Source organism: Phacochoerus africanus, chromosome 2 (genome assembly GCF_016906955.1).
Source record: "Phacochoerus africanus isolate WHEZ1 chromosome 2, ROS_Pafr_v1, whole genome shotgun sequence".
NCBI classification, from domain to species: Eukaryota; Metazoa; Chordata; class Mammalia; order Artiodactyla; family Suidae; genus Phacochoerus; species Phacochoerus africanus.
This window is the reverse complement of record NC_062545.1, coordinates 204,238,861-204,255,778: the sequence shown is the minus strand read 5'-3', so window position 1 is coordinate 204,255,778 and position 16,918 is coordinate 204,238,861. Positions and strand designations below refer to the sequence as shown.

The 16,918-nt window shown below is 37.4% G+C and overlaps 1 protein-coding gene across 3 annotated transcripts in view; it reads left to right on the top strand.

The window, feature by feature from the left end:
- The window catches only part of FOCAD (focadhesin), a 312,911-nt gene that overhangs the window by 35,778 nt on the left and 260,215 nt on the right, over positions 1–16,918 (top strand). For 2 of the 3 annotated variants that reach the window (XM_047767582.1, XM_047767583.1), the window contains exon 5: positions 14,873–14,977. The exons of the other annotated variant lie outside the window; for it this stretch is intronic. In XM_047767582.1, coding sequence (XP_047623538.1) covers positions 14,873–14,977 — 105 coding nt within the window. The remainder of the gene's footprint in view (positions 1–14,872; positions 14,978–16,918) is intronic. 3 annotated transcript variants of the gene reach the window in all.

The window sequence follows — 16,918 nt, the reverse complement described above, 5'->3', positions numbered from 1 at the left end:
TGGAGATTTGTGGTCATTCATTGTACTTAAGTTTTGGGACTCTGCTTAAAATTGTCAGCGTTCCCATCGTGGCTCAGTGGGCTAAGAACCCTACATAGTATCTGTGAGGATGCAGGTTTGATTCCTGGCCTCGCTCAGTGAGTTAAGGATCCAGAGTTGCCACAAGCTGCAGCATAGGTCGAAGATGTGGCTCGGATCTGGTATCGCCATGGCTGTGGCGTTAAAAAAAAAAAAAAAGAAAAACGGAGTTTCCCATCGTGGCACAGCAGAAATGAATCCAACTAGGAACCATGAGGTTGCAGGTTCGATCCTTGGCCTTGCTCAGTGGGTTAAGGATCTGGAGTTGCTGTGAGCTATGGCGTAGGTCACAGACAGGGCTTGGATCTGGCATTGCTGTGGCTCTGGCATAGGCCAGCAGCGACAGCTCCGATTGGACCCCTAGCCTGTGAATCTCCATATGCCGCGTGTGCGGCCCTAAAAGGACAAAAGACCAAAAAAAAAGTCATTGCTTTTTAAAATAAATAGCTAAGTAATTTATAATTCATAGTTTGCAGCACAAATTTATAATTTATTTTAGGAAAGAACATGGTCCATAAGCAATACTAATTCCACAATAGTAAAGTTTATACATTATTGGCAATACTTGGTCAGCCTTTTGGCATCAGTACATGTATTAGAAAATAATGGCATTAATTTCTGTAAAAGCATTTTGTGACTTAGACTTGTTTTCCCCTGATTTCCAAGTAAATAATATTTAGTTCTTGGAATTTGCTTGGTATAACCATGTTTATTCCATTCACAGACTAAGGATAATGGAATCATGGGGGATACAAGGGCCATACTCCATTCTGAGATAGTTGAACAAAATCCGTGTTTGAACCATCCCATGAAAGTGAGCATGTCCTGTAAGGTACACCCTGAAAAGGAGGTGCCACTTTCTGCTGCAAGAAATGGTCTTGATCTGTATGGCCTCAGTTTTGCCTGCTTTAAATCATTTGGACTTCTCCCCGAATCTCCCAACCCTTACCCAGTCCTCCACTTCCTTCTCGGTGGGGTTACTTGTTCTCCCAGTGTTTTTTACTCACTTTTATGGTCATATCATCAGAGCTCAATCAGTCTTTTTTTCTGCCTTCAGTGGAGATGGAGTACAGCTGTAACTATCAATCACTGGATGATGCCTTCCTGGGCTTGAGATCTATTAGTTTAAATAAGCTCTGGCCTTTTAACCTTCCTTCAGAAATCGTACTTTGTTCCTTTAGATCTTCTCTATGTATCTTTTTGGAACCTTGATTTTTCTTTATATTCTGCTGTCTACATTTCGAAGTCCAAGCCCTTTATTGTGGTATATATGCCCTTCCCAAACTAGTTCCTGCCTTCTGTTCACTCTGCGTTTTCTGCAATGAACCCTCCTCGCAAGCTGTATTCACTTGTTCCCTATTCCCGAGCTTTTGCAGGCTGCACCTCTGTTCCCCTTCTCTTTCTGATAGCATCTTCTCCATCGTTCAAGGCTCAGCTCAGTTGTCACCTCCTCTGTCTAGACACTTCCCTCCTCTCAGCTGGGTTACTTGCTCTTTCAATTTCTTTTAATTTTTTTAACCTGTATTTTTGTATCTAGTACACTCTCTTAGGCAGTTAGTAGCTGACCAAATATTTCTGAATAAGTAAAGATTTGATCATGGCTAAAACTTACTCATCTTCTTTCTTTCTCTTTGTGTACACACTCATGTGTATGTGCTCACACACATAAACATCTTTTTAGAAGGGTCCTATTGTATACCCATTGAAAATTAGTTTTGAGGAGGCTTTTAAAAGGTTAAGTTTTAATGTGTCTCTCTTTTTATAACTTATTGGTTGACCTTAAACAAGCCACCTAGATTTTGCCTTACCTGTTTTTTTCAAATGCAAGTAGTAGTACTTGTTCCTCCCTAAATAGTTTTCAAATACCTTAAAATTCACAAACATAAAGCCGACTTTTATTGGGTAGTTGCACTGTTTATGTATATCCAAAAGTAAGAGTATCAGCAGCTAACGGAGCCAGAGGAATGTCTCTGACTAAGGGATAATTAGAGCATGTTAGATTATACCTTTAATTCCAGAATATCCTATTAGAAAATTATTCTGGTGATGGACATACTTCACACATCAGTGTAAGTCCATTATCACTATTATAAACTGAAAAACAGACGCTTTGCTGATAGTGTATATTTAAATTTGTGCATATTAAAATTTGTCAGGAGTTCCCTTTGTAGCTCAGTGAGTTAAGAACCCAACATAGTGTCTGTGAGGATGCAGGTTCAATCCCTGGCCTCAAGCTGTGGGTTATGGACCTGGCATTTTCTCAAGCTGTGGCATAAGTTGCAGATACAGCTCAGATCTGGCATTGCTGTGGTGTAGGCCTATATCTGCAGCTCCAATTCGATCCCTAGCCCAGGAACTTCCATATGCCACAAGTGCAGCCATAAAAAAAAAAAAAATCAGTCATATTGGATTTTTTAAAATTAAAATATATTTTTTTGAGTAAGCAGCCATTCACATGGTAAAAAAAATTCAGAAAGGCATATGAGGCAAATTCTCTGTCTTTCCTCTGTGTCCCAGTTTTTCTCCTCAGTAGTAAAATTCTTACTACCTTTTTAAGATGTTGTATGCACATGTCACTGAAAATTTCTGTGTACCTGTTTTCTTTTTAAAGTAAGTTAGTAGCTGACTATACATAGTATTCTTTATTTTGTATTTTTCAGTGAAAAATATCTCTTGGACATTATTCCTTACCATACAGAAAATGCTCTCTAGTTTTTCCAGCTGCATAATATTTCATGGTATGAATGTGCCATAATTGACCAGTTCCCTCTTATTTTCAATTATTTGCAATGTTAAGCAGTGCTTCAGTGAATAATCTTACACATATAGGTAACTCTTAGTTTTCAAGGGTTTTTGGTAATATGGCCAAAAATCAAAGAATGCCTTGAATTTCTATAGGAAACAAATACAGGAATTTTAGCAATTGAAGAATCCTGAAAAAATTTTTTTTAAAGGTTTCTTAGAATGTTCGTGTTATCTAAATTGTTAGCCACAGGAGATGTAGACAGAGTAGACTCTAAAGCTAACCAACTTAATTTTGGAATCAATTTGATCATGAAGTATGTTACACAAGTGCTACGTTTCCTTTATGTTTGTCAGTAGAGGTAATAATTATTTGGGAGGAATTTTCTTTATTTGCTTTATTTCAAGTAGCAGAGCTTTGTGGTTTGTAGTGACTACAAAGACTATACTTTGCATTGTTTGTGTCTTAAAAAAAGCAAAATGAGAATCAAGTTTAAGAAATTAAATTAAATTTAATTAAAAACAGGGAACCCAAACAGCCTCCTTCTCCAAATGCTCCTGAGGGAGTCTTCTGAGACAGAAAACCCTCTTTATCTTTGGGATCTAAAAGCAGAAATGATATGTCATTTCCCTGTGGTTCTTGGCTGAGGTATTTTGGATCTTGAGTTCCCAGTGTTTAAATTTCTACTTGTCTCTGACTTTTTCTTAAAATAGAGATTTATTGGAATCTAGAGGCATCTTGGGAACAGAGCCACATAATGATTGCTCAGCTTTGATGCAGAGGAATGAGTCTAAAACTGTGTTTTTTTTCATTTAGCACACCTAGTATCCTAGCATTCTGGGAAGTGGAAGTTGGGAGGGGGGCGGGGGAGAAAGAGCAGCATCATTCTATGGAATAGGTATTTATTTATTTATTAAAAAAAAATTTTTTTTTCTCTTAATGGCCTCAGCTGCAGCATATGGTGGTTCCCAGCTAGAGGTCGAATTGGAGCTGCAGCTGCCAGCCTACGCTACAGCAACACCGGGCCACAGCTACTGCAACACTGGATCCTTAACCTAATGAGCGAGGCCAGGATTTGAACCCACATCTTCGCGGGCAGTATGTCAGGCTGTTAATCTGCTGAGCCACAATGGGAACTCTTGGCAGAGATATTTAGAAAATGTAGCTTTTTGAGCTTTCTCAGCATTGCAGTAAATGTTGCAGGCTACAGAGAAAGATAGAAGGAAAAGTCAGTGAGGTTCTTTCTGCAAGCCTTGTAACTTGCTCCTTGGCCCTTTATAGGCCTAGTCTGTAAAATTATCTTGGAACATATATGAAAAGCTGCCCTCCTCCCACCCCGACAGTCCAACACACAGTTTGAGAAACATTGGTCTAGAGCCTGCTACATTGTATAGTCTAACTTTGAAAAAGACTTGACATTTGCAAAGCTCTGGTGTCTAACTTTCAGGGAGTGGCTGGGAAAGTGTCTGGCTCTGTTTGAGAGATGGTTCCCTTCAAAGGAATAGTTTGATGTCCAAGAGTGTTCCCTTGGTTCAAAGCTGAGGCAACATGAAACAATTGTAAACTAGTTTTTACAGCTTCTGTAAACAAAGAAATGGATTTAAGAGGTCTAAAATGTTCTTTTAATCAGTAAGGAAATTTGAAAAAAAAAATTATTCCCTAGGGAGGGTGAGGGAAAGAAAGGGACCACAAAAGGAAACACAGTAAGGAAATTATTATCACCAGTTAAATGTGAATTTTGAAATTAAATGAGATTAAAATTAAAGTGAATGATACATAGTAGCATTTACTTTTCTTGTCCTTTAAGGAATTGCTTGTTTTAAGTTTAGATTGTTTTTGGTTTTGTTTTTACATTGAATTTATCCTAAAATAAAGATTCCCAAAGCGAGGAGTTTCCCTGTTTTTCTTTCCTTAGATCCCTGCCCGCCCCCACCAACTGCACTAGCTTCTAGAAATCTCCTGCAGCCATTGTTATAGTTGCTTAGTAACAGGATTGTGAATAAAAACCATACTCTCCTGTGGAACCAGGTATTTAGTTTTCGATATTGAGATGTCATGACAGCCTATAATTTCAGTTCAACTGCTTCCCCGACCCCCCACTCCTTCTTTTAAAAATGTGTTTGGTAGGATGGTTTTGCTCCAGATAAACTAGCTTGATTTGTGTTCCTACTTGTGCTTTCAAACAGGGAAGGGGCCTACAATTTATGTGTTTGGGGGAAAATAAAGTGTATTAAGGTGTGAGAGATTAAAGTCTATTTTCCAAGTCTCCTAAAGGCTACCTTTTAATACATTTCAAGTAGGATATTAAAAATGCCCATAGTGTGTCCTGGCTAAAGCCGCTGGATCCAATGAGTCTTTGATCATGGATTGATGAAGGTCCAATTTGGTTGAAAATGATTTTGAGAACTATTTGGAGTTAAGATTTAGGGAAATTTAATAAGAAAATTCTTGCTTCAAGGTCTTCTCTTTTATTGATGACCCTCTTTCTTGGGAAACCTAAATGCTTTGTTATCATATAAGACATGGTTAGCAAGCACGGAAATGCCATATTGATACCTTGTGTTATTGAAGCTTTTCTGTACTATTTAGCTTCTTTCTCTTTATGTTATATGACAGGAGAAAAAGAACCCAAGCAGGATGCCTTTATGAGGTTTCTCAGGTTTGAGGAAGACAGTCTCCACATGCTTTCACTTGCAGCTGGGGTGTCAGAGAATTTTTCATGAATTTGAGATGGTTTCAGGGTTTATATATACGTTGGTGTCATTGTTCATCTAATTCTTATCTGACAATGACAAAATTCCTGGACCATGTCTGTTTCCTCACCTTGTCTGTTAAGTATTCCTTAAGCCTTTTAGCTTGTTTTCAGATGTTCTCCTTTCCTTTTTTCAAATCCTTTTTCTTTCTCTAACATCACAGAATCTCAACTTGCAGCTCATAACCAGAAAAGTAATTTCAGCTACTTTTCTCATCTAGGACATTCTGCCCTATTTCTTTTTAAGCTAGCTGATCTTATTGAAAGCTTTGTTTTTCACAAAATCTTCCATTGTAATAGTCATGTGTTTTTGTGAAAATGTTTTTGGGTGATTTAAGAAAAGTGGCTACTGAAAAACATGTTACTTTTATAGTGGAAAAATGCTTGGGAAGAAATCAGGCACTTTTCTGGTGCTCAGAAGACAGACGAATATGCAGAATTTTCTCAAGCAAAAACTTAATAACATATCTTTTAGTTTTTTTTAAACATGATTTTTGAACATTTATTCAACCATGGGTTTCCTAGAACTTTTATTAAATTTCCTCCTTCTCTTCCTGGCTCTTTCTCTTTTCTCATATACTTTTATAACAAATTTAGAAAATGAGGAGTTCCTGTCATGGCGCAGTGGTTAATGAATCCGACTAGGAACCATGAGGTTGCGGGTTCGGTCCCTGCCCTTGCTCAGCGGGTTAACGATCCGGCGTTGCCGTGAGCTGTGGTGTAGGTTGCAGACGCGGCTCGGATCCCGCGTTGCTGTGGCTCTGGCGTAGGCCAGTGGCTATGGCTCCGATTCAACCCCTAGCCTGGGACCCTCCATATGCCGCGGGAGCGGCCCAAGAAATAGCAACAACAACAACAAAAAAGACAAAAGACAAAAAAAAAAAAGAAAATGATTTGATTATTAATCTGGTGTTTAACATTTTCTTCTTTGCAGGTGACTCACTGTCCATAAAGCTGACCACTTACCGTTTCTAGTTAAAAAGAGACTTGGCTACATACATTTTTGCCCTTGTCCCCATGATACCCAGGGATTCCAATCTCTTCAGGGATGTTTGTATAATTCTCTTCAATGCAAACTTTTGCTGCTCTTACCCCTGGTCAAGAATTTAGTACGGGTACTTCCTTGTACCTCATATTTATAATATTTCCAAAGGAAAAAACAAATATTATTTGTAGTCTTTTCAGAAGGAGACTGAGAATACATGAGCAGTGTTTAATGCTGTAATCAAATAAACCCCAGACAAAGGGAACCTGAGGCCTGGTATTCATTCATATGCACAATAGTGACTGTGCTATATTTACCTAGTAAAGAGGAATTTTTGTGGGTGGTTTTAATTAGTATAGTTTGTATGGCTTGACCAAAAATTTTTTTTCTTTTCTTTCTTTTTTTTTTTTTCTGGAGTATTCAGCATGATTATTGACCCACACTCCCTCATTTTATGTGATCTGAGTTTGGCTTTTATGCCAATAAAAATTGAGGTTTCTTTGCATTGTATCTTGCCACTGTGCTTGTAGCTCGGGTCTGAAGTTTCATTTGCTCTCTCTTAGAGGGTTCTCAGGTCAATTCAGCTTATTTTGGCAGCCACTCAAGGAAGGACCTGTTCCAGCTGATCTTTACCAAAGGACTTTGGCAGCAGGTTCTTGAGTATGACAGGACTCTATGGGCTACAGTTTACAGAAACCCACTTGAACTCATTTGAGCATAAAAGGGTGATTCTAATTTTTTGGATAAAGGGGTGTCCCATAGGACTCTGAGCTGGGCCTCAGAAATAAATTGCTGTAGGCTGTGCGTTCCTTCTCTCTTGCTGCAGGCTGACTCTCTGCTTCCTAGTCCACAGGGAACGCCCTGGCTCCCGGGTTAACATCTCTTATCCATAAGAGATAGCCAGACTGAGATTGGACTTTCTTGGCCATAGATACACAATTCCAAGGACCAGCACATGTGAGATGTTCACTTCTGGAACAGTCATCTCTGCTAGGGACCGTGTCTTGGTTTTCTAAGGCTGCTGTAATGAAAGACTATAAACTTAAAACAATAGGAATTTATTATTCCACACTTCAGTAAGTCAGAAGTCCAAATTCAAGGTGTCGGCAAGATAGGTTCCTTTTGTATAATTTCTTCTATAGCTATTATATATATATTTAAAAACATAACAGCAATGTGATTATTACACCTGGATATACATGTATGCATGTACTTTTTATTTTTATTTATTTTTAAAATTATAGTTGATTTAAAATGTTTTGTCAATTTCTGCTGTACAGAAAAATGACCCAGTTATACACACACACACACACACACACACACACACACACACACACGTTCTTTTTCTCACATTATCCTCCATCATGTTACATCACAAGTGATTGGATATAGTTTCCTGTGCTATACAGCAGGATCTCATTGCTTATCCATTCCAAATGTAATATTTCACATCTACTAACCCCAAACTCTTAGTCCACCCCACTCCCTCCACCTCTCCCTTGGCAACTACAAGTCTGTTCTCAGTGTCCATGAATTGGTTTCTTTTCTATAGGTAAGTTCATTTGTGCCATATATTAAATTCAATATATAAGTGATATCATATGATATTTGCCTTTATCTTTCTGTCTTACTTCACTTAGTATGAGAATCTCTAGTTCCATCCATGTTATTACAAATGGGCATTATTTTGTTCTTTTTTACGGCTGTGTAATATTCCATTGTGTATATGAACCACATCCTCTTAATCCATTCATCTGTTGATGAACATTTAGGTTGTTTCCATGTCTTGGTTATTGAGAATAGTGCTACAGTGAACATAGGAGTGCATGTGTCTTTTTCAGTGAAAGTTTTGTCTGGGTATATGCCCATGAGTGGAATTGCTGGATTGTATGGTAGTTCCATATTTAGTTTTCTGAGGTATCGCCATACCATTTTCCATAGTGGTTGTACCAGTTTATATTCCCACCAACAGTGTAGGAGGGTTCCCTTTTCCCCACATCCTCTCTAGCAATTGTTATTTGTCGACTTAATTAATGATAGCCATTGTGAACGGTGTGAAGTGGTACCTCATTGTATTTGTGTATTTTTTAAATGTCCAGTCAGTACTCAGATTTCTAATTGCCTCATGCTTTTTTAAAAACAATTTTTTTGAATGATCACCAAATAAGAATTAGTCGTTATGTTTTTAACTTCTATTTTAACCTATAGGATCTCCCTTTCAAATTTATCCCTTTCTCTGTTCACAATTTATTGAAGAAACTTGGTTGTTTGCAGTGATTCCCACAGTATGGCTTTTTCTGACTGCTTCCCCATGGTCTGCTTTAATTATTTCTCTGTGTTTCCTGTAAGTTAAAATATTCTCTAGAAGTTTGATGAGATATAAGTTCAGTTTGTTGTTGTTCTTGGGGAGTGAAGACCTCCTCATAGGGAATAATGAGTTCTTCCATCAGCAGGGACGTAATATCTCATTATTTTCTTTTTTGGTGATATTCATTGTTGATGCTTATTGGCTAGGTCTGTGAATTGATAGGAATTCCCATTGTGGCTCAGTGGTAATGAACCCAGCTAGTATCCATGAGGATATGGATTCATTCCCTGGCCTTGCTCAGTGGATTAAGAATCTGGTGTTGCTGTGAGCTATGGTATAACTCACAGGCATGGCTCGGATCTGTTGTTGCTGTGGCTGTGGTGTAGGCCAGCAGCTGTAGCTCCGATTCGACCCCTAACCTGGGAACTTTCACATGCTGCAGGTGCGGCCCTAAAAATTAAAAAAAAGGTAGATCTGTTAATTCATTAGGAGTTTCAAAATAGTGATGTTCTAATTCTATCATTTTTCTTCACTTATTACTTGAAATGCTGCTGTAAAAAAAAACCTTTTGTATATCTGTTTGGTTTCCCAGTAGTATAGTTTGTATATGAAAGGTACAATGTGTAACTCATTTTTTCTGTTTATTTATTAAACTTCAAAGTAATCAGTTTTTTAAGTATGCTTGAGTGTTGCCCAAATAGATTGCATTTTATGAAGAATCATTTTGAACTTATTGGATTTAAATATAATTGGCGTATCTTATTCCTCTTCCATCTTTCAAAAAAATCATATTTTGAGACTTTGTTATCTTTGCACTATTTTGAGTTTATTTTGGACCCTCTATTTAAGAAGCAGCTTGAGAGAGAGAGAGGGAGAGGAAAGAAGAGAGAGGGAAGGAGAGGAAGGAAGACATTTTAGTGAAGTTTCAAAAGTCCTATTGCTACGTAATGATTTTCGTATATAACAAATGAATTAAGAGGGGAAAGGTATGAAAAAAAAAATAGCATCTTCCAAAGAGGGCATCTTGTAGTTGCTTTGATCTTAAGTCATAGGAACTATCTAATATTCCTCAGATTCTCTTAGGAGTTAATTTGTAGTGTGGTGCACTTAGCTACATGGTGAGCAATCTTACATAAATAGTCAGTACCATGTTATCTTTGACTTTACTTATTCTTTCAGGAGTCTTAAGTTGGTTTTCATGTTGTTAAGTACATGGCTTAAGATATTAAAAACAAATAAAAAATGCCCAAGAAAAAACCACCTGCCTCCCTTTTCCTGACAAGGTTATTTCATTACTTGATGATATCAAGTGTGTTATATTAATTTTATCTTCCTGTTGTTGACACTTCCCTCATTTGTTAAATCTACCATCCCTCAAAGAACTATAACCACAACTAGTAATATCAGTTGCATTAGCTTATTTAGTAATAAACTAAATAACAAACTATAGTGATAAAGATATGAGATACTGTCATTTCAGTGTGCATACATAAAATCATGTAGTTATAGAACTCTAAATTACCTTCAGAGGTCACTTCTGTATTCAGGCAAGACAATACCTTAGCTGTCTTTGATGCATCCATCCATCTATCCATCTATGAATTAAACATTTATTCATCTCCTATTTACTTGTACTAGGTGCTCTGATACCCCAGTGAGGAAAGCAGGAATAGTCATTGCACTCATGACGCTTTTTGTCTAGAGGGAGAGATGGCCCTAATCACATAGTTGCCCAATTGTGTATTAAACTACATTTGGACAAAGTATATCATGCTGGGAGTGCCTTTGATGTGGAGATTTGACCTCATCATGGAGGTCAAGGAAGGTTTCCCTGATGAAGTAACACTTAACATGAAACCGAGGGAATGAATAAAACTTATCTAGGCAAATAGGAGAGGGTAGAATTTTCCAGTCACGGGAAATATCCCTTGCCAGGTTCTTGTGATAGGAGGGAAGATGACTAGTCAGGAAGGCCTGAAAAATAACAAGAACTAGGGGAAGAGATGAAGCTGGGCAGCTAGGTAAGGGTGAGACAGTGCAGACCAAAGTGGCTAACCCTGAGGATTTGGGTTTTTATCCTGAGTGCAGAAGGAATCTATTGAAGTGTTTTTAGCCAGTGAATATTGGTGGCTTCAAAAAGACCACTCTGGCTGCAATATGAATATAACATTAAAAGTGCAGAATTTTGGATGGGCAAATAGGGTGGTCCAGGGAGATGAGTTTAGATGGTTGTTGCTCCAGTTTAACTGAGCCATGATAGTTGCTTGTTAGAGATGAAGGAAAATTGATGGATTTGTGAGATATTCAGAACTTAAAGCATTTGAGGTGGATTGAATATGGGGATGACTGAAATAGATACAGCAAATGTGACTCCTTGATTTCTGGCTTCTCTCACACATAGATGGGGAACATTAGAAGACCAGGTGTGTGGGAAGAGCATGAGTTTGGTTTTAGATGTACTGAATTTGAGGCACAATTCAGACCATGAAGTGGTAGTATCTAGTAGGCAGTCAGATATGCCTTTTTTTGGTAATGACATCCCCTGAACACATTATACTGTGAACAAGTTAGTCATGATATCAAATCACATCTCTTCTGCCTTGATTAAAATCTTCCCTTTGGTTTGTTAAATAACTTTCTGGGTACCTGTGTACCTCAACAGACAGTTTGCTTGTCTAAGGGCTTTTTCCAGATTCTGGAAATGTTCCTCAGAAGATTACATCCTCAGATTAACATGTTTTTGTGTCTGTGCTAAATTGTGCCTGAAGGCAGGTTCTAATAAAAGACACTGTGGTCATTTCATTGTTTATTTAAAATTCTGTTCGTAGTGTGTATCTAGAAGACCAGGTTTAATCTTTTAAATCTATTGTTGCCCCTTTTTTTACTGTAAAAAACCGAAAGTAAAGCTCAAACAATGGTGCTTACAGGTAGTGAAAGTAGTAAGTGGTAAAATTTTTCCTTTTTACTGTTTTCTCTTTCTTTTCTTCTTTTTAAAAATTTAGCTTTCTTACTGGACCTTGGTGGAAACTAGGAAGTGACAGTGCTGGAAAGGCTTAGGGCAATTAAGGTATCTTGGAGGAATATTGGTCTTGGTTCCTTCTGGAATATGGAGAAAGCTAGGGTGTTCTGAAGTCAGATTCAGGCACATGGAATAAGGAACTAGCTAATTCCAGGGAAACTGGAGCCCCCTTTCTAGATGTATAAAAAAAGCTTTAAGAGCCCACACACTCCAAATGTTTTAAAATTGAATATTCTACTCATATGTATATTGCTCTAAAACTTGCTTTTTTCCACTTAATATGTGTTGTACATCTTTCCATACATCTGCTTGCATCTTTATGATAGCTGCAGACTCTCCTATAATTTAAAATTATATCATGTTTTAACTGTTTCTCTATTGACAAACTTTTCTTCCCTTCCATTTCTTTAAGATAACAAATGCATTGCAGTATCTTCTTTTGGGCATATGTAAGGGTATTTTTATATGATAGGTTCTTAGAAGTTGAATTTACAGGAAAAAGACCATGTATATTTAAAATTTTTATGGACACTGCCAAATTGCCCTTCATAAAGACTGAAACAATGTATGTTAGCATGAAAATGCTTATTTCCCCTTCACTCATCAACACTAGATATTATGAATCTTACTCTTCTTTATCTGCAAATCTATATTCTTGATTATTTTTCTATTATATGATTTGCCTTATTTTGTCACTGTTTTGTTTTATGAATATCAATCTGTTGTCATGTATATTCTACATATTTTATCTCAGGTTATGTCTTATTTTAATTTTGTGTTTCCTCTGAAAACCCTCCCCACTAACTTTGCTAAAGACAGACTGTCTTTTTTTTTTGGTCCATTTGCCCTTTCTAGGGCCGCTCCCGCAGCATATGGAGGTTTCCAGGCTAGGGGTCCAATCAGAGCTGTAGCCACCGGCCTATGCCAGAGCTGCAGCAACTCGGAATCCCAGCCGCGTCTGCAACCTACCTACAGCTCACGGCAACGCAGGATCCTCGACCCACTCACTGAGCAAGGCCAGGGATCGAACCTACAACCTCATGGTTCCTAGTTGGATTTGTTAACCACTGCGCCACGACGGGACCTCCCCCCCTCTTTTTTACACTTTCCCCTCCCAAGTCTTTGTCTTTACCAGAGGATCCACACAGGAGAGAAACCATACTCGTGTGATATCTGTCACAAAACATTCATTCATGAATCTGCACTGTAGCATCATAAGAGGATCCATGTGAAAAAGCAAACATACAATTGTATAGGTTGTGGGAAATGCTTCAGCTGCAAGGAAAACCTCATTGCTCACCAAAGAATCCACTTAGGAAACAAACCATACAAATGTCTCCAGCAGTGCTGTGAAATAGAAATATACTGTGAGCCACACATATAATTCAAAATTTTCTAGTAGCCACATTAGAAAATAAAAAGAATGGGTGTTGTTAACTATTATTTTATGTAACGCCATATATCAAAAATATTATTTCAGTATGTAATCAACGTAAAAATTACACATGATATTTTGCATTCTTTTTTTATGTGCTAAGTCTCTTAAATAATAGCCTGTATTTTATGCTTCTAGCACATCCCAATGTGGATCCACGTTACAGGTGCTTAGTAGCCACATTACAACTTTTATAAGTTATAAAACTTTAAATGCCATAAAAAGGTACAAGAAATAACATCTCACATAACTGCCCCAAATGATATCAATTATATAGTCCAGGTCTTGTCCTAGCTCAAAGATAGAGTTACCAGTGATTTCTAGATAGTAATGGCATAATACATGTTAAGCACTTATAGGAATACTTGGCTAATAACAGGTCCTCTGTAAATCTTAACAACCATGCTTTAAAAAATAATTCCTTTTTTTCATTAATCAGGTAATCTTTATTTCTAAGATTTCTCTTTCATTCCCAGGGAGAATCTTATAACGGCAGGCTAATTTGTGACATCCTGGATAAACTTGGAGGGCATTATGCTAAGTGACAGAGAAAGATAAATTGTTGGTACCATTTCTATGTGGAATCTAAAAAAAAAAAAAAAAATGAACAGATACAACCAGAGAGTAGAGTGGTAGTTGCCAGGGGCTAGGTGGAAGAAATGGGAGAGGTTGGTCAAAAGCTAACAAATTTCCAGTTATAAGATGCATAAGTTCTGAGGATGTATTGTACAGCATGGTGACTATAGTCAACAATACTGTATTGTAAACTTGAAATTTACTAGGAGAGTATTTAGCATCCTTGCCAATGAATAAATAAATAAATAACTATGTGAGATGATGGATGTGTTAACTAACCTGATTATGGCAACCATTTTATAATGTATGCATATATCATGTTATATACCACTTTGTATTATAATTGTCCTTGTCAGTTTTACCTCAGTAAAGGTGGAATAAAATTCTATTTCACAATTAAAAAAAAATCAATAACAGGGAAAAAAATAAAAAAAAGGGCAGACCATTCTTTTTGATTTATTATCCTGCTACCTCTTACAGAGAATAAGGAAAAAACTTAAAGTTCTGTTCCACACTCCCATTAACTTTGTTTTAATGGGGGTTATTTGTTTTGATTGGTCCCCTGGCCCACTTTTTTTGACTGGCTGTTCCATTTCATCTGTGTGGTTATTATTCATGGTCTGCTAATATTTATAAATGAAGGACTTGATTATTCAGTATGGGTAACTGATGTGGTCACTGCCTGCAATTATGTGGGTTAATGTTTATTTTTTTCCTGATTGATTTTCCCCCAAGTGTATGTAGGGAGGTGATTGATAGGTTGGTGGTTTGATTCTTTGGCTCCACTTCTTTAGATGTGTTGAATCGGACCATGTAGGCCTCTTCTTGGCTGTGCTGTGGAACAAGCTGAGTGTGTGTGGATGGTTACTGTTCAATGTGGGTGGCAAGTGTTCGACTCTTTAAAAGTGATAGACTTAAGTACCTGATTAGAATATTCACTCTGTAGCATTTAACATATTATTACATTTCTTTACAGGAATACACATGGCTTGATAAAAGCCATTATGAAATTATTACAAATCCAAGCTCTCAAGGAGGGACAGGGTGGGGAGAAGAATATTCAGGATATATATAATATTAGGTATGTATGCCTTCTTTTCTTTTAAACAAAATCTTTGTTTGGGTGAATTGTTAACTAAGTTATAAATGGAGACATGCTATTCCCTTAAGTTCATCTGTGACTGTGAGTCTTGACCTCTCAGGAAGTAAGTATTTCAAAGACTCAGGGTTGTGGTAGAGTTGACTACACACTGAGTGAGTATCACCAGTGTGGCTTTCAAGGTTGCTTCCTTAGAATTGGAATCTTTACTCAAAATTCAGGTCACTGTTTTTTTTTTTTTTTTGCTTTGGGATATAGAACCATCTTCTCAATTCTATGAAAACTGAAGAGCTCATTGAATAAAAAAATGTACTTAAAGCAGGAGGTGCATGAGGGTAAACTTTTTCACTGTAAAAAGCAACAGGAGACTATCTAAGGGTTATTACTCACGGAAAGGTCAGTGGTTAGGAGCACTGATTTGCCTTTTTTTTTTGTCCTCTATATAATGTAGCATGGTAGAATTGTTTTAAAAGGAAAATATACACAGCAACAATTATGGTGAAATGTACTGGATTTTATGGGAAAGTTAGATACAATAACTTTCCAGTCTGTGGGCTTCCTACCCGGCAGGTATGGGGTTGCTTGTATTGCGTAATTGCCCCTCCTACCTCTTGATGTGGCCTCTTCTGTCTTCTGGAGTAGGATATCTTTTCGAAAGCTTCCAGTCCATTTGGCTGGGTGTAATTTTGTTGTGTTTATGAGAGAAGGTGAGCTCCAGTCCTTCTGTTCTGCCATCTTAATCCCATCGTCTATGGGAGAGTTTGGACAAGAGAGGAGGGTATTGTGCTTATTGTGAAGATGACCTTAACCATTGCCTTGAAGGTCCCAGCAAGGCATTTCTTAAGAGAAGGGCTCCCACTTAGTGAGCAGAGGATCCCAGAAGATGCCATGTAACCAGTGTATAGTTGTCCCAGGACCTGCGTTCACAGATGCATCCAGAATATGCCTGTTTGAAAAGAATGAGACCATGGGACCATAAACAAGGGCACTGCTTCTCAGGAAAAATGGTTTACGTAGGCTTTGGCGATCCAACAGGGAAACCAAGTCATGCTTGTGAACTGTCATTGGCTTGGGCATACCAGACCTGCAGTTCTGAGCATTTGACATCATAGCTATCAGAAGCTGTGACTAGTGTCTCTCCAATTACTATGTAGTGCCTATTACTTACATATATTTATAATACTTCCCCCCACCCCCTTTTTTTTTTGCCATACCCATGGCATATGGAAGTTCCTGGGCTAGGGATCGAATCCAAGCTGTAGCTGCCACCTGTGCCACAGCTGTGCCAATGCCAGATCCTTAACCCACTGTGCTACAGTGGGAACCCCTATAGTACTTTCCTTCTGATAATAAGTAAATGGTGTGTCATACATTATAGTGACCTTTCCTGATATTTTAGTGCAGTTTATCATCTTTATTTTTATGAGCACATCATCAAGAGGTTAAGTCACTTTTTAAAAACAAGATTAGATTTGCATTTTGCATATTTTTCTTAACATGTTTTTTGTATATTTTCAAAAATGCAGAAAAGTTGAAAGAATGTAATACAATGGATTATTTCATTGTTAACTTATTAGTTAGCTCATTGGTTAAGTTTAAATTGGGGAAGCCAAAGGAAAATTAGTTATTTGAAAATACTGTGTAAACTTTGGGTGTGCAGGGTAAACTTTTCCAAATTAATAAATATGCTCTTCTTCTTTTTTTTTAAAACATGCATTTCCTTAACCATAATTGAACCTAAGGCATAGATGAGCAGAAGTTAGTCTTTCTAGATGAGTCATATAAGCATCTATATTCTTGTTTTTTGAAAGAAGTTCAAACTCTTGATTGAGCCAGAGTTCCAGGATAAGAAGTATTCCATTTTATTGTTATTCAGTTATTATTATTATTGTTATTCAGTGGGAGTTATTTACTTATTTTAAA